Source organism: Alligator sinensis, unplaced genomic scaffold (assembly GCF_000455745.1).
Source record: "Alligator sinensis unplaced genomic scaffold, ASM45574v1 scaffold753_1, whole genome shotgun sequence".
In the NCBI taxonomy this organism is placed as follows: domain Eukaryota; kingdom Metazoa; phylum Chordata; order Crocodylia; family Alligatoridae; genus Alligator; species Alligator sinensis.
Window position 1 is genome coordinate 884,942 of NW_005842625.1, and position 17,747 is coordinate 902,688.

Sequence of the window (17,747 nt, forward strand, 5' to 3'; positions counted from 1 at the left end):
AGTAAATTAGTCTACAGTGGCCTAATTGCCATGTGTGTATAGATAGTGACACTTCACTGTGCAGTAAATTTGTCTACTGCACAGTAAAGCGGATGTGTAGACATGCCCAGTGATCCTCAACTGGGGTTCAGTGGCAGATTTTTCCAGGGGTGCTCCAGGACCTGGTCCCTGTGTTAGGAGGTAAGTGATCACTCCTCATCCCACTAGACCCTGTACCATTCCAGGCCCTTGACATGTGTTCATTTATTTGTATGATGGGAGCTGATCCCTGATCCTAATGATCATTCCTTCTGCCGTGCATGCATGCACAGCAGAAGGTCCGATTTTGGGATCAAAGATCAGATCCCATTTGTGTCCATTCTACTTGCCACTGCAGGGACAGGCTGAGATCATAATCCCCCTGGACTAGCAAGTTAAAAGCCAGGTTCTTGCAGCTTGTTGTCCCCCCTTCCACCTATAAGCCAGACATAAACATTAGGTCTGTGCAAAATGGCACTGTTCCGTTTCACCTTGAGTTTTGAGGTTTTGATGGAACAGCGTTTTGTATCGAATTTCATTTTGATGCGAAACAGCTGTTCCGTTTTGCTTCATCAAAACAGTAAGGCTGTTTTGACTCTGTTTCGATGTTTTGCTAGATTGGCTGGGGACGGGAAGTCAGCCCAGCTGGGCTGATGCCCCACCCATGGCCCCATCTAGCACGGGGGATGGGAAGTCAGCCCAATTGGGCTGACTCCCCATCCCCAGCGCTATGGTTGAAACGTTTTGACTTTCGAAACGTTTCGACTAGCCTTGTTTTGTTTCGAGGCTGTTTTGATGCCCTTTGTTTCATTTAGATTTTGCTGTTTCAACCTCGAAATGAGTCGAAACAGTGTCGAAATGAAACAGCTGGTGAAATTTCACACAGCCCTAATAAACATGTTCTACATTATATGTGAGATATTTTTATGGCTGGTTTGCCATTTTATGGCACCTTAAATTATGTGCAGGTATAACACTCTTGCCATTTATTCCATGATTAACATGTTGGTCATGGCATAAATGTAAGGTGTGTTAGGGGCCTCAGATAAGCAGCACCCACAGCTGCTCTTCACCCCAGCCACCTCCATGGTCCTGGCAGCATGCTACACATGGACATGTATATGTTGTACTGTCAGGCTATACTTTTCAGCCTGGACTGAATCCCCACTCTTCCCATGCTCCTGGGCTTTGCAGTTGGGTCCCTGAGTGCATATGTCTCTGGTTGCTGCTGTATGAGGTACTGGAGGCACAGTCCCAGCAGCAAGGGCAGGCATAGACCTGGGGTGGGGAAGGGGCAGATGGTGGAAATGGTGGGGTGAGCTCCTGCCCCCGCCACTGCCACCTGGGCAGCAGCTAGATTCTAGCTCTGCATTTCTCAACTGGGCTTTCACTAAATTCCAAAAAGTTGTGGAGAGTTGCCTTGCGGCTAAAAGGGTTGAGAACCAGGGGTATAGAGGGAAATGAGGAAACTGCAAGGCTGAGTTTTACCACTGTATTTTCTGTCTTGAAACTTGCACATTCTCAGGTGACTGCTGGCTTCTTGCTGCCATTGCATCTCTCACCTTGGATCAAGAAATTCTAGATAGAGTTGTTCCCAAAGACCAGAGCTTCCAGAAGGACTATGCTGGGATCTTTCACTTCCTGGTACTTCTTGGTTTGTCCCTGTCCCAAAGGTCATATGCATGAGGTAACATGCAAGGAAGGGTTTGGATGGGGAAGAACTCAGTGGGAAGGAGCCCAATGAAGGATTCCTCAAGGTGGGTTTTCATGGGGGATCTGAAAATGGAGGAGAGCAGGTGATGGCCAAAAGACATGAGAGACTCTTCCCCCGTGTAAAGGGCAGATCTCACTATGCAGGTATGGAGAAGAGGGTGGGAGGAGGCTGATGGTGAGGAGGAAACTGGACCATACATCCCTAATTGCTTTTTCTCACTTTCCTTCCTCAGTTCTGGCAGTTTGGGGAGTGGGTGGATGTTGTGGTCGATGACAGGCTGCCCACCAAAAATGGGGAACTGCTCTTCGTTCACTCAGAGGAAGGCAATGAGTTCTGGAGTGCACTGCTGGAGAAGGCTTATGCTAAGTAAGTTGGGCTAATTCTGAAGGAGGCTGTGGTTGAGCTCTCACAGGAAGGATGCAACTGTCACAGGCTCTGGTGATGCACTGTGCAGATGCAGTCTGCCTGAACATCAACCTTTTACTACTGCTCAGCCCTCTTTCCATCTGTCTTTAATGTTCTTCCTGAGCACTTAAAGGCACATTACTAACCTTCTTGCTTAAGATGTTTTACCTTCTAATTCTGCCTTCTCTGAGTACAGTAACAGAGGAATTGGGTTATTGCCACTATTTTTGCAGTACAAACAATATTTATATGTCAAAGCTGGCCTAAGGCCCTTTATACAGCTCAGTTTTCTTATTTTCTACTCCACAGGTTGAATGGCTCTTATGAAGCTCTCACAGGAGGCTCCACTATAGAAGGGTTTGAGGATTTCACTGGAGGCATTTCTGAATCATATGAGCTAAGAAAGGCACCACCCAACCTCTACCAAATCATCCAGAAGGCCCTGAATGCTGGGTCATTGCTTGGCTGCTCCATTGATGTGAGAGGCTGCAAGTGTCTTACTGCAAATCTTACAGAAATCCAAGTTTTGTTGTAGCGAAAGCTCAGTGGCAGACATTGCCACTTGGGATGGCCCTGATTGAAAGCCTGCTGAAGTCAGCATGAGATTTTGCTATTGACTTTAACAGACTTTGGATCAAGCCCTAAATGGGCAACCACTTATCAGGAAACAGAGGGTATGTTGTTCAACAAGGAAAAGTGCCAAATCCTGCACTTAGGATGGAACAATCCCATGCACCGCTACAGCCTGGGGGCTGACTGGCTGTGCAGAAAAGCACCTGGGGGTTACAGTGGGCAAGAAGCTGAATATGAGCCAACAGTATGCCCTTGTTGTCAAGGGGCACTTTTACATGTTACAGGGGTTTACTCCTGTGAATTGAAATGGTGGGTTTTTAATTGTGATGATTAAAAACCCATTGTTTAAATTTAGGGGCTTCGTCACTGTTACAGAGAGGGGCCCAATCCTTTTTTTTTGTTTTGAGGAAGCCTACCCACCTATCCCACAGCCTCGGGGCAAGCAACCAGCAGACTGAGCAGCCCCTGAGCTGCGAGGGGAACCCGGTTTTTCCCTCCACGGCAGTGGTGCCCCCCAGGGCTGCCCAGGTAGGCTGCTAGTGGGCCAGGGTCTGCCCCAGCTTGGGGTCAGGGAACAGTTGAATTGGGCTGGGTGCTGCCTTTGAGCTGGGGCAGCCCTTGGACTGCTAGCAGCCTGCCTGGGCAGCCCCAGGGGGGGTGCTGCCACCATGAAGAGAAGGGCTAGGGCCCCCCTCAGCTCAGGGACCCTGGCAGCTCACCCCCTGGCTGCAGGCAGACTTTGTGGGGGAAAAAAAAGGATTGGGCTCCTTGCCGCTTTTTTTTTTTCAGCAGAGCCTGCCCATGTGAACTGTCAGTAGGCTGAGTGGCCCCGGAGCTGCAGGGGGCCCCAGCCCTTCCCTCTGCAGTGGTGGTGCTCCCTGGGGCTGCCCAGGCAGGCAGCTAGTGGGCTGGATGCTGCCCCAGCTCACAGGCAGCACCTAGCTGGATCCAACTCTTCCCTGAGCCCTCCCAGGGAGCAGTGGCCCGTGCATTGTCCCTGCCACCTTCCTGCTGCCTGGGGCCACTCAGGAATGGGCTGGCTTGCCCCTAGGGCAATGCGGAGAAGCAGCAGGAGGGATCTGGGTGTGCTGGTGGCTGGAGAAAGCAGTGGGGATGGTGAACGATGTGCTGGAAGCCTGCTGAGCCTGAGCTTCCTTGAGCCCGCCTGGGCGTTCAGTGCACTGTGCACTGTCCCTTCTCCAGCTGCCAGCACACCCAGCCCCCTTCCTGCAACTTCCCTGTGCTGCCCCAGGGCATGCCAGCTCTTTCCTGGGTGGTCGCAGGCAGTGGAAAGGCAGCAGGGATGGCACACTGGAAACCCCAGCGGGATGGGGGATGAGTTGGATCAAGTGGGTACTGGCCCCAGCTCACTAGCTGCCTGCTCATGTGGCCACAGGGGGTGCCACCATAGAGGTAAGGACCAGGGCCTCCCTCAGCTCAGGGGCTGCTCAGCAGCTCACACACTGACCATGGGAGAGGCGGACAGGATTCATGAGAAAGAAAAAAAAGAAGAAAAGGATTGTGCCCCTCACCGCTTTTGCCTTCAGCCTGCCTTTCCCATGGCCAGGGGGCAGACTGTTAGATTAGAGGCTACAACATTACGTTGCAAACTAAACTACATGGGGATGTGGTTTTGTTTGCAATGTACCAAACCCACTGAAATCACAAAAAATGTGTAATATGTGATGCAATTAAACCTTAAAAACAGGCATTTTTTTTCACATGTACAAGCGCCCAAGGAGGCTAACGGCATACTGGGCTGCATTAGTAGGAGCGCTGCCAGCAGGTCAAGGAAGTGATTATTCCCCTCTATTCAACACTGGTGAGGCCACATCTGGAGTACTGTGTCCAATATTGGGCTCCCCACTACCAGAAGGATGCGGACAAATTGGAGAGAGTCCAGCAGAGGGCAATAAAAATGGTTTGGGGCTGTGGCACATGAGTTATGAGGAGAGGCTGTAGGAACTGGTCTTATTTAGTCTATAGAGGAGAAGACTGAGAGGGGATTTAATAGCAGCTTTCAACTACCTGAAGTGCTGTTCCAAAGAGGATGGAGCTAGATTGTCCTCAGTGGTAGCAGATGACAGAACAAGGAGCAATGGTCTTAAGTTGCAGCAAGGGAAGCTTAGGTTAGATATTAGAAAGAATTTTCTCACTAGGAGGGTTGTAAAGCACTGGAACAGTTTATCCAGAGAGGTTGTGGACTCTCCATCCCTGGAGGTTTTTAAGACCTGGCAAGATAAGTGTTGCCTGGGATGATCTAGTTGCGGCTGGTCCTGCTTTGAGCAGGACGTTGGACTAGGATAACTACCTGAGGTCCCTTCCAACCCTAATTTTCTATGATTCTATGATTGTGTGTCTACAGGGCACAATGAAGTACTGTATAGAGATGCCAAAACTAGTTCTAAATGAACTGGTTCAGGTTCTGGAAACCAGTATAATCATGTTAGTACAGTTCCCTGCCTGGTCTAATCCACTCTGTGGAGATAATCAGGCTTGTTGGAGCACTAGGTTAATATAACTCTTGCTTCCAGTATAAGAATTATATGGCATAATAAATAAAGCTATGGACTAGGAATCAATATTTATGGATTCTGTCCCTGACTTTGCTTCTGCTTCTCTGGGCATTCTGATGCAAACCTGTATTTAAATTTACTCATCTGTAAAATGGACAAAGCAATACTCATCTACCTTGCAGAAATTGTATGAGGCTTTCTTAATTTGGTCTATAAATCTCTTTGAGGTCTTTGAACTAAAGTAGTATTATGTAGTTCCTTATTCTCAGCATAAGCTCCTTAAACGCTTTGTGATGATGTTTACTCCTTGACTATTTATTTTGAAGCTCAGGGACACAGATACACAAGATGCTGTGGACACCACAACATTTGATGCCTCAGGCAAACTGATAGTGGCACAGTTTTCTAGTAGAGCTCAGTGACTTCCCCATGCCAGTGCAAGGATAATTCTCCTTTGATCTCTCACTTTCTTTTGACACTGAAAACCCATCTTAGAAAAGTATCACTTGTCTGGTTCATCCAGATCCCAAAATGCAATTCTACTTACTGTTAAGATTCCAATGCTGCCTGTTCAGATACTCAGATGGGAAAGAGAGAGACAAACACTCCCTGAAGAATACCTTGAATTCACAGTCCATATGGCATCTTTATAAGTTATGCTTGGTCACTCAGGTGATTCCCAGAGTTGTCCTTTTCCCCATGCAAAATGGGGATAATGCTATTTTTCAGTCCTGTAAGTTACTGACACCTGTAATGCAGTCACAGAAATTATAGAAAATATTTAAAACCCTTATCATCTTGTCCCAGTTTGCTATTAGTTTAATGTTATACCTATAAAAGCCAGGGTCACATATACAGATCTTGGCATAATGAGCCCTTTGGACTGAGTTCTTATACCAGACTGCAACTGAAATTTATCTTGGCTATAGACTGGATCTGAATATTGAAGGGGGAGTCTGGATCTGAATTCAGATTTCAATATCTGCCCTTCCTACCAGGTCTCTGATGTGTTTGAAACTGGGCTTTGATGACAGTAAAATGAGATCTGGAGTTTGGATCTGAGGTTTTGTTGTGGACCTACTTCTGCTTAATATGGGTTGTGGTGGTGAATATTTTATTCTTATTAGAGATGTCTGTTTGATCTCTCTCTTGTCTGCACCAGGATTAATTTGGTCACTAGAATTGTGTGTACATGCGGTACATAACCATCTTTGTTATTGTCCTAGACCACCAGTGCAGTTGAGACTGAAGCAATCACACGTCAGAAACTAGTGAAGGGACATGCTTATTCTCTCACTGGAGCAGAAGAGGTAAGGCCCTGTACCACAGATAGATCAATTTGGTTACTCCTAAGTAAACCCAAATGGGGTTTCTAGTTTAGACGAAACTGTTATATGCATCATTAAGCAGATCAACCAATACAACATGCACATCACCTAAGGCCTGAAATTCTACCTTCAAAGCTTTCTGATGGCTTTGCCTAGCTGATCCTTGTGAAAATATTGCTGGTCTCGTCACAGCTACATAGAAAGAAACACTGATTGTAATATTCAGCTAGCTTGGAATTTTTGTCATCTAGTGATAACCTCTCAGATATCTTGTTCTAGCCAGTCTTCCTCAGTGTAGACTGTAGCCTGCAACCAGCATTATACTAACTAATTATACTGTACATGCATTGGGCCTTATCTTTTCCTATATATCACAAACTATCAAGATAAGAGAGATGATTATGCTGAATAACTTTGTACTAATTATGCTCCCACCTTATCTTGTAAAATGCCACATGCTGATGAGGCTGCGAATACTGCATTGTGTTATAAATTATGCTCATCCTTGGATGTTACTTGCACAGCATCTGATAAATGGTGAGCATTGCAAGAAAGGCCGTTTGTGCAGTAATGGTGTGGTACTGAGGGGAAAGTAAATTGGGGATTGAGATCCGTTTAGTGCTCTTTTAATTCTTACAAATTAGAATTAATCACACAGCTAAAGCGCAAATTGTTTTTCCTGTAGATGTAAAAATAAATACTGCATGATGATGACTGGAATAGCAACAGGCTGAGATACTGCTTGTTTTGTACTTTACAGGTGAATTACCACAGGCGCCCAGAGAAACTAGTCAGGATAAGAAATCCCTGGGGTCAAGTGGAGTGGACTGGAGCCTGGTGTGATAAGTAGGTTATACATTTTTCAGTGTAGTCTAATATCTTTTTAAAAATTAAATTGGTAACACTTGCAGCTCGTAAGGCACATAGCACACAGGGAAAAAGTGTTAAATCAGTTGAAGATGGTCAGAAGCAAAGCAATATTAATTCATTAACAGTACTGGCTGGTCATCTCTTCTGACCATATCAGGCATGTTCTTACTAGGGGTGTGCAAGGCGGGCTCTATTCGATTCAGATTCGGCCCAAATCGGGGACAACAATTTGATTTGTTGATTTGGATCACTGTCCCTGATTTGATTCAGCTGAATCAGAATCTGAAGATTTGATGCTGATTTGGAGAATCAGTGATTCAGACATAGACACAGCTTTAAATGTTTTTTCTACATACCTCGAAGTACCAGCATGGCTCATGAATGCTGCGATGCTGGGGCGGATGGAGCGTCCCACAAGAGTGCAGGGGGCCCCCCCACATGCTTGGCGATGAACCTGGAAGTCGCCAAGCCAGGGAGGCACGGTGCACGCTCCCCAGAGGACCTGGAAGTGGACCGGAAGTGCTTCTGGTCCACTTTGGGTCTGCTGACGAGCATGTGGGGGCCCCCCGTGCTCCTGTGGGACAGTCCATGTGCTCCAGCATCACAGCACTCATGAGCTGCCTGGTACCTTGAGGTATGTAGAAAAAACATTTAAAGCTGTGTCTATGTCTAAATCTTAGAATCTTTCCAAATCTCCCTGAATCGATTTGGAGGGTTCTAATTTGATTCGGAGAGATTAAAGGGTCTCCTGATTTGATTTGGAGATTCGGCCACCAAATCAGGCCAAATCTCCACCGGATCGAATCAAAGACCGAAGCTTTGCACAGCCCTAGTGTACAGGTGCCCTTAGATGCTTGTATAGACCTCTCTAGTCTGGAAGCAGGGCTTGGAATCTCATGGGAACAGAGAGGTGATCAGCCATGTTAGTCTGAAGTCAGGCAGAAGGTAGGGTAGGGTGGCATGTTAGAGAGCAGCATATGCTTTTGTAGGTGATAGCCTGCTTCATCAAATGCATGGGAACAGAAGTCACAAAATGTCTAATATTTCCTTGCAGCAAGACATTTTTCTCAGGCTTGATACAACTTCTTATGCAGTATTTCAGTACATTTGTATCCTAGCTGCCTGAAATTATAGCGCTGAGGTTGTGTGAAGAAATTTGGGCAAAATGTAAGATCAGTCCTATTGTTATCTGAACTGTTTTGCTCACCCCTAAAAGTAATAGATTCAGAAATGTTCAAAGTTATATTCTGATCTCAGTTACACCTGATTCAGTGTGGCTCAATCCTGCTGGAATCAATGGAGTTATTCTAGACTGATATGGGATCAGATCTGAATCTGGCCCACAGTGCATCTACACGAGATGCTTTACTGCCCAGTAAAGCTATTTACCGTTCAGTAAGTATCTGCATCTACGCATGCAGACACTTACTGCACAGTAATTGGCTCTAATTGTGAGTAATTTTGCTACCTTCAAATGCAAGTAGCAAATTTACTCAAGATTATTTACTGCACAGTAGTACATGTTTAGATGCCTGGCCATGGGCAGCAGGGGATGGGAGGTTGCTCCCTGCCCCTGGGAGCTGCCTGCTATTGGGGTGGGCTCTACTACCAAAGCCCAGGCAGGGACAATGTCCCCTTGCCCTGGCAGCAGGGAGCTCCCAGCCCCCACTCCACGGTCATGAGACCTGGGCTGGGAGATCTTTATCTCTCAGCACCAGCTCTGCAATTGCAGGGCCAGTACTGGGAGATTCTTCTCTCCCAGTGCCAACTCCATGACTGTAGAGCCGGTGCTGAGAGAGAAGAATCTCCCAGTGCTGGCCCCGCAGTGGCGTAGCTGGTGCTGGGAGATAAAGATTTCCCAGCACTGGCCCCGTGACTGTGAGGCTTGGGCTGGGAGATAAGGATTTCCCAGCCCTGGCCCTGTGATTACTGAACAGGCTGGGAGCTCCCTGCTGCTGGGGCAGGGGGACATTGTCCCCTTCCGGGCTCCAGTGGTGGAGCCTGCCCCATCAGCAGGCAGCTTACAGGGGCAGGGAATAATGTCCCAGCCCCTGCCAGGAGACAACTGTCTTCTGGCCCCTGAGCCTAGAGCTCCCCCTGGCTGCTGCAGGCTGTTTCAGGGCTGCAGGGAGCAGGAGCAGTCTGCTGCTAGAAGTAACTAATCTGCTCCCACATCCATGATGTGTAGACACGTGCCTGGGAGAGTTTACTCTCAAGTAGCTTACTCGAGAGTAAACTGCTCCTGCATTATTTGCATGTGTAGATGCACCCAGTATAACAGAAATGGGAAAGAAGGAGTATATCTTAGCTTATACCAAAGATTAGTCCTTGAGGTATATATGTTCTGCTGCCTGCTTCATCCATTCTCCTGAATTATTTCAATGTCCCAAATAATGCAGCCTTTTCTGCTTCCCTGAATAGACTACTAGTCTTTCAACTAAATATCAGAACTGAGAAACTTCTGATATTCAGAAAACACATTTTAGGGACATATTTTGTATATAATATAAAGTAATATTAGACAATCTCATCCAGTCAGTCCTCCATTTGTACATTCTCACACCTTGTCGTTATGAATAAATTTAAGGTTTTTTTGTTGCAAATACAATTTGACCAGATTGTTTAAATAGCTTTGTCACATATAATTAATTTGCGTTTTGTATTTTGTAGAGACATTGAGAATGGCAGTAGATCTAATCATAGAAGGGAATATGTCCTGTTATTGGCTGTTACTATAGAAACTTCCAACTTTCAGAACCACTCAGAAAATCAAATTTAGCTGCTATACTTATGGCCTATTTATTTTTTCTGGCAGTGCTCCAGAATGGAATTATATTGATCCCAAACAGAAACAGGCTCTGGATGAGCAGTCAGATGATGGAGAGTTTTGGTAAGAATCATTATTTGGATTAAATCCCTGGATATGTATCTCTTTAAACTTTCCTATGGATGGAATGGGAACAAATACTAGCATCCACAGGGTTAATAATGCACAATGCATGCAAGTTGTTAGTCTCTTAGTTGTTTCCCTTTTTATTAGGCTGTCTATAACTTAGAGTGTATCCAAAATATAGAGAACAGATGGCTATAAAGTTAATGAGGTGGCAAGAATGAAGCTCAGATGCTCAATATTTTGAGGCTTGTTTTTTGCCTAAATGCTAAATAGTAAGGAAATTCAGATTTACAGCTTAGGAAGAGCCTATGTACCTGGTACAGGTGGAAAACTCAGCCCAGTATTTGGTTAATCCTGGTGTGCCTTGTGTAGAACTCTACCCTAGATTAACATGTGTAGTGCCCACAAATATACCAAGTGGAAGGGGTGTAGAATGATTTAATTTAATATAGATTTATACAGCTGTAATTCACTAACATTGGCAGAATTACTCCTGATTTACATCAGCATAAGTGCAATCAGAGACAGGTTTTTGGTAAGAAGGGGTGTTGCCCTGCCAGAAAGTGAGCGGTCACGAAGTAATAAAGTTTCCCGCCCTTCTGGTGTCATGACGTGATTAGCTAATAATATCAACCATGATGACATTTCAGGAATGGCAGGAAGAAACACCAACTGAAGCAAAATAAAATAAAAAGCAGAATCTCTGGGGTTGTTTTGGGATGAGTGAATTTGTCATGGAACTCAGTGGTATTAGCCTTACTTGGAATACATAACATTGTACTGCCTCACAGCCCCACTGATTACCGTGAAATTACTTGTGTACTAAGTGTAAGCAAAGATGGCATAACTGAGCCCATTATGAATATTAGCCCCTGAAAATGTATTGCCTTAAAAGGGCAATTGGGACTGCAGAAAGCCAGTTTTAATTTCAAAGTTCAATTAAACTGAGTTTCAGGTGATTCTGCTGTGGTGCTGCCATTTACTGCCTCATTAAAAAGGGGCTGATCTGTAGTGGTGCTGGCCAGGTACAAGATCTCACATTCTCCCGTCTCTCATTCTATTTTTTTTTGGTGCCAGGATGGCCTTTTCAGATTTTAAAAGTCAGTTCACAAGGCTTGAGATCTGCAACTTGAGTCCTGACACCCTGACAAGCAAGGAGGTCCATAAGTGGGGTCTGACCTTGTTCAGTGGGCACTGGATGCGTGGTTCTACTGCTGGAGGCTGCCAGAATTATCCCGGTAAAGACCCCAATGAAACTTGTCTTTTTTGCACGGTGAAGAAGCAGACAAACATGCTACCAACACAGAGCCAGGTTCTGTACATCTATTGGATGTCTAAGGCCACATCAAGATGTTCCCAGGACCAGATCTACAATCACAAGGTGTGATGGTAGACCAAGTCCTGAATGTGCAGACATTTGGTGGTGCCAGGAGCTCAACCTGAGCAAGTCAGGGTGAGGGGAGGGGTGAATGAGATCAGGGGGCCAAGCAGGTCTGGCAGAAAGAGTGGAAGGGTCTTTAGCAGGATCAGGGCATCAGGTGAACTCAAGTTAGGTTGGGCCAGACCTTTTTTGCCCAATCTAACCTTCCTGAACATAAGTACAGATCAGCACTGAGATTAACATAACCCTGGTTAGGTCAGTATAATGTAAGGTCTGCATGTGAGTGAACTATGTTATATCAGGTGGCATTTTTTGCCTAATCTAACCTCCCCAACCATATGTCCAATTTAATACTTAAGTATACTTAATTCTACTTAGGTTGATCTAAGTGTAACATCTGTATGTACCCTAAGTCTACTTAGGCATCTAAGTGTGGTTCTCTCCCATCCCATTCAAGTCTTGAAAATCCATTAATGCATCTGTTTTTGTAACACACCAATATCTTATCTTTAGGAATGAGTCACAAAAAACAATGAAGAGAAGGAGCACCCATGCACCTTTGTATTAACATTTTTTGCAGGGCCTTGAACCAGGTGCGTGATATCTGAAGGCTTGTAATGTGGAGCAGCTCTTTATTACATACAGAAACTTATATACAGCTACTTATAGCAAGAAGTAACAGTGGCAGGCCTGCTCCTGTTCTGCCACCTGGAAGTGCCTGCTGGCCTCGCTAGGCTGTCTCTTGGGAAGTCACATTTTCTGGACACTCTGTTTATCCTTAATCCTTTATCCTTATGACTTAATCTCTGTCACAGGGTGAAATAGAATCACATTTAGTCACCTAAGTCCATTTGCATGCCCAACTGGTAGATCAGAGTCTGTCCCAAAGTGTCTATGCTGTATCATTGTTGCAGCAGGTAATGCAGGTGACTGTGAGGAGGAAGCGATGTTATTTTTATAATTGGGTCAAAGGCAGAGGACTGAGATCTGGATTTAGTTCAGACCTGGATGCTTTTCTCTTTGTACTTTTATTTGTTATTGTTGAAATAAATTCAGCATGCAGTTGAGAAAATTTGGACCTATACTGTATAAGATAATGGAAAAGTCTGGCTAGTGTTTGGGTTTGATGGATCTGACATTTGGCATGTAATTCTCATGAAATGTAAATAAATGGAAGACATCTCATGAGATTTAACCATCATTGGTTAAAAAATCTGGTGAAATCAGTCATTTTCATGAGATGTTTTTGCTATTTTGGGCAGCTTCTTGCCAGTTGCAGAAAATATGTCTTTTCCTTGAAACTAGACATGCTTGTGGAGAAGGGAGTTTGACTTTCGATTTGAAATTCTGATGCCTATTATTTCCTTCTGTAGGTTTTTCTACCCATTTTCTACACACTTTGGTATTAGGCGAAAGCTCTCTGGCTTACATCAAGATCTGATTAGCCTTGTTTTCCCACTAGTGTTTTCTTTCCTCCCTGGGAAAGTTAATTCACTCTTTTCTCTATGAGCCTTCCCTGTTTGTATTGCTTATGCTTCTGACTTGAGTAAGCTCCAAAGGGATTGTATAGGTCACAACATAGCTACAATTCAACACTGAGAAAGCAGTGTTATTTGGCATTTTTTCAGGTAAGACCTAAGGAGAGGCCCTTTGCGATTTGGCCATATAACAACAACATCAGTCTCAGCAGCCTTATCCTGGGGATAAGTGACTGGCTAGTATTAATAACATCAGCTCCTCCCAGCTAGTCATTACTCATCAGGAAATATCTTTGTGCTCTTATGTCTTATTGTTTAAATAAATACAGAGTTCAGCTGGGAAAGCATGGCACCATATAACGTAACGGGAAGGTTTGGCTGAACTCCAAATGAAAGTATTCCCTATAGCTCTAATGACCCCTTGTTTGCAGTGATGGCAATGGCTCTTTTTATTTTCCCCTGGCCCCTTAAGTGACATACTGGACCAATCCCCAGTTTAAAATCAGGCTGGATGAGCCAGATGATGACCATGAGGGAAATGCAAATGAACCATGCTGCACTCTATTGGTGGGGCTAATGCAGAAGAACCGCAGAAGACAGAGGAGGGTGGGAGAAGCTCTCCTCAGCATTGGCTATTCTCTCTACCAGGTATAGTAAGTTCCTTGTTAACCCTTTATTCAGTGTTATTGTCCCCCATAAGAAATGGGCAATGCTCAGAGATGCTTTTGACATTTCGGTATTGCATCGGTCAGATGTTGCTTTTTGCCAGAAGGGTCAAACTGTTGCATAATATATGTGAGATGAGAAGATTCAGATAAATGGCTTGGGTTTTGTTTCATCTTTATTGCTAAGAGACTGGCCCCGTTTGGGAGGCAACTAATCTAGCAATGACTTCATTCAGAGCTTTCTCTTGAAAGCCCTAAGCGGGCGCTGTTCTGGATGGATGGAGGTCTCAAACAAATAGTTCAGGTTTAGGCCCCCTTGCTAGTTCCCAATGTTTGCTTGAACTTTTTTATTTTTTATTTTGTTCCATTTTTGTAAATTGTTTTTTATTTCTATTTGACTGATTCACTTTCTGCCATAGTAGTATTCCAGTTCAGCTGATTTGTGATTTTATAGAAAAACTCATCACTACTGTGTTAATCCATGGGCAATGTACTTGAGGGAACAATCCTGCAGTGGCTGAAGAGGGAAATAGTGTGACTGTCTCCCTAACTTCTGTGGTGCTATAGCAATCTAATACAAATCTAAGATTTTCCCTGGTATTGGCATTCAGGGTATTATATTTTCAAAAAAGCAATGAAGAGCACTGTAGATTCCAATGGACTAAGATCATTAACAAGCACAGCAGAGAGCAGATAGCAATCATGACCTTTTGCTAATGTAGCTCTGTGCTCTACTTTCCTAACCTCCTGCATGCATAGTGGGGGCGGGGGCTGTTAGGGGTTAGGGCCAAAAAATGAGGCAATGGGTTAAAAGCTTGCATGACTTTCCCTTGTGCCAAGATGTCTGAACACAGAGTGAGCTTTTGGTGTCCTTTTTAAAGTTGTGCCACATCCTGGATGCCAGGCAATCCATTTCATTTCAGCTCTAGGATGTGCACCTAGAAGACAGTGGTCTCCTCCGACCAATCAATCAAGAAGGAAAGAAAGCACAACCATTTTGCTTTAGCATATAACTACCATGAGAGATGTCTCATTGCATCTGCCCACTTTATAACCTTTTATTTATAGCATGGAGTTGGTAACTCTTAACAGAGGAATCCTTCCATCTTGAAGTGAAGGGCTGCTAAATCCTCTGTCTCGTGACTCCTCCAGAATGCAAGTTGCTATTGCCACTCTTCCCTGTGAAGAGAACAAAGGAGAGAACCAAGGAAGCCTACTGTAGTTAAGACAACCCAGAGACAGAAGCCAATATAAGAATATGAGAAGAAAGGGAGAGGTACATACTAAAGTTTCCCTACCTGGTAGAACCTTATATAAGCCAACTACAAGACAATTATAGTACAACTGACTGTCTGTCCTCATGCCCAGGTGCTACTATGGAGTGAGTCTTAAACTAATGAAGGCAGACATAAAAGACATTCTGGAGGAAGCTATGGGTGGAAATTTCAAGAGAACCTAGTTGGTTTTGGAGCACAAATCTAACTGGTGTTCAAAGGTACTTGTGTTCCCAAGTCAACCAAGAAATCTGCTATTTATTCACAAGTACAATTATAAGCAAAAATTAACATTTTAGCTGTTTTGTTCATTTAATCAAGGGCCACGAATTTCCTACTTGTATTATGTACTCCTTGCAAAACTATTTATCTTCTGGTTAGATATCTTTTTTTTTAACTTATGATTTAAAATATAATTGTAGCAAATACATTTCATGCTAGCTTTATTCTCAAGACTATTTTGCTAGACTGGGCAATGCACTGGGTTCTGCTGACTAAGTATTTCAGGATTTGTCCAAATGCACCTTATTTTTCCTTTGAACCAGGGACTCATGAGCACAGCTCAGAATTGTAGTATGTGGTTGTAAATAAGAGTGAAAGACAAACTGTCCAAGCCTATGAAATATGACTTCAGTTGATTTTTCATCCAAATAATTGCAGAAGATACCTACCAATATTATATTTTTCTCTCTTTCGTAGCTCCCAAAAGAGGTATGTACCTTCTCCAGATGACCACCTTCTCTTGGGGATGAGTTTAGCAGCAACTGCTTTTTGAAGACTGGTGCCTTCCGAACTCACTGCAATCCTTCTAGAGACCTTGGCTCATTCATCAGTAACCTTATATTTGGATCTCCTAAATAATCATTTGAAATTAATTGGGGTGTATCCAAGATCTTATCCAAAAGTTATGAGTCAGAGTTTTATCTTATTTACATTAGTTTATGGCTTCCATTGTATTCCACTGATTTGGCATAGCTGAGATCAGACTCAGATTATGGCAGAACACAGCCTATTTACTCACATAGTTAATTGCATTTTTTCTTCCTGAAGGGAGGAAAACCCAGCTAGTATTATTTAGAGAAAATACCAAACTCAGTGGATCCATTCTCTTGATAGTTTTGAGCTGGGGTTCCAGGTAATAATCAGTCATTTCCAACTCAGCCTCCCTACTCTTCACTCAAATGTCCTAGTCAAGGTAATCAGGATTTTGATATCTAAATTAAGGACCACAAAGGAGTATCTGGGGCTAAGAGGGATCCAGACTCATTAGTATAGTGTATCAATTTGTGCTGCCTATTTTTCCCTGTGTTTTTATCCCTTTTGTTCTCATTCAGTAAGATAACATGTGGCTATGTGCCAATTAACTGTGCTCTGCTTACAGCTTCATAAACACAAAGGGAATGGGGATTATACATTGAAAAGATGTTGGATCTGATTTCTTAGTTTTTCACTGCAACGTAGCTTAGCTGTAGATTGGATGGGAGAGAAATGGTCCAAGTTTTTGAAAAACCAATTAAATCAAAACCTACCCCTTAATTTATCACATCATTTTACAGTTTACAACAGAGATCCTGCTAAGCTTTGGACTATTTCTGTAGTAGTATTACAGTACAGTATAGTATTTGTATGTGGGATGTTATAGCTATTTACAGTTTCAGTGTGAAACATTTACTGTGGCCTTAGAGTCAAGCCAGAAACATTATCAACATGTGATGTTCCACACCCTGTATCAAATATTTTCCACCTTTCTTGACTCATTACTTTGCTGAGTCACACACTGTGAAAGACTAGCTTTGTGGAGTAAAGGTAATTTGAATGCAGTAGCATAATAAGGGGTGAGTGATTGGGGTACCAGTCCCAGGCACCTGCTTAGAGGGGACACCAGAATGGCAGCTCCTGTGGAGTCCATGGTGTTGCAGCGGTAGTAGCAGCTCCATGCCATGGCTATAGCCACAGCAACCAGGTGCAGGGACTCTGTGCTGCTAATGTAGCAGCAGTAGCAACAACCAGGGCCAGGCAGATTGCTCTGTGCCATCAGCAACCAGGGACTGAGTCCTTGGAGCAGGTAAGACTGATGCAACCCCTCACCTTGACCATTCCCCTGACCTCTCTTTTTCCCCCAGGGTTTTGGCCAAGGAACAAACTTGATAGCTATACTTTTGTTTGAATAGCATTTATAAAGGTGTTTGTAGCAGTGGGATTTGCTTTCATGCTACTATTTATCTTTGCATTACTGATTTACTTTCCAAGCTATAAAACATGTAACTAGATTATCAATCATGGAAAAGCTGGTCGAGATTTTCACAGCCACCTAGAGGATTATCCACATCTCCCACTAAGGTTAATGGGATTTATGTGGCTACATTCCTTATCTGAGTATACAAATCTTAACTAGGTAACTGTTCCCCTTGAGCAGCTGACAGTTCTTATAAGCTGATTAGAATAAAAAGTTACTGTTTGTAGTGCTGCTGAAGGACAACAGCGGTAAGAAAACAGGAGGAGTAGATGGTGGAGCTGGTGGAATGGGTGACTACAGAAATCTGAGAGCTGGCCATATCACAGAGCTGTTAGAGCTTCTCCTTTACTGCAGATCCAAGGTTGACAAACAACTCTACATGCTAAAGACTAAGAG

The 17,747-nt window shown here is 44.0% G+C and overlaps 1 protein-coding gene across 2 annotated transcripts in view; it reads left to right on the forward strand.

Moving 5' to 3' along the window:
• CAPN8 (calpain 8) overlaps positions 1-17,747 on the forward strand; it is a 51,206-nt gene that overhangs the window by 20,077 nt on the left and 13,382 nt on the right. For both annotated transcript variants that reach the window (XR_003096165.1, XM_006033377.2), the window contains exons 3-11: positions 1,544-1,662; positions 1,965-2,098; positions 2,447-2,615; positions 6,453-6,536; positions 7,315-7,400; positions 10,240-10,314; positions 11,395-11,555; positions 13,649-13,824; positions 15,815-15,826. Coding sequence is in view for 1 of the 2 variants with exons in the window: in XM_006033377.2 (XP_006033439.1) it covers positions 1,544-1,662; positions 1,965-2,098; positions 2,447-2,615; positions 6,453-6,536; positions 7,315-7,400; positions 10,240-10,314; positions 11,395-11,555; positions 13,649-13,824; positions 15,815-15,826 (1,016 nt within the window). In the remaining variant the exon portion in view is untranslated. The remainder of the gene's footprint in view (positions 1-1,543; positions 1,663-1,964; positions 2,099-2,446; positions 2,616-6,452; positions 6,537-7,314; positions 7,401-10,239; positions 10,315-11,394; positions 11,556-13,648; positions 13,825-15,814; positions 15,827-17,747) is intronic.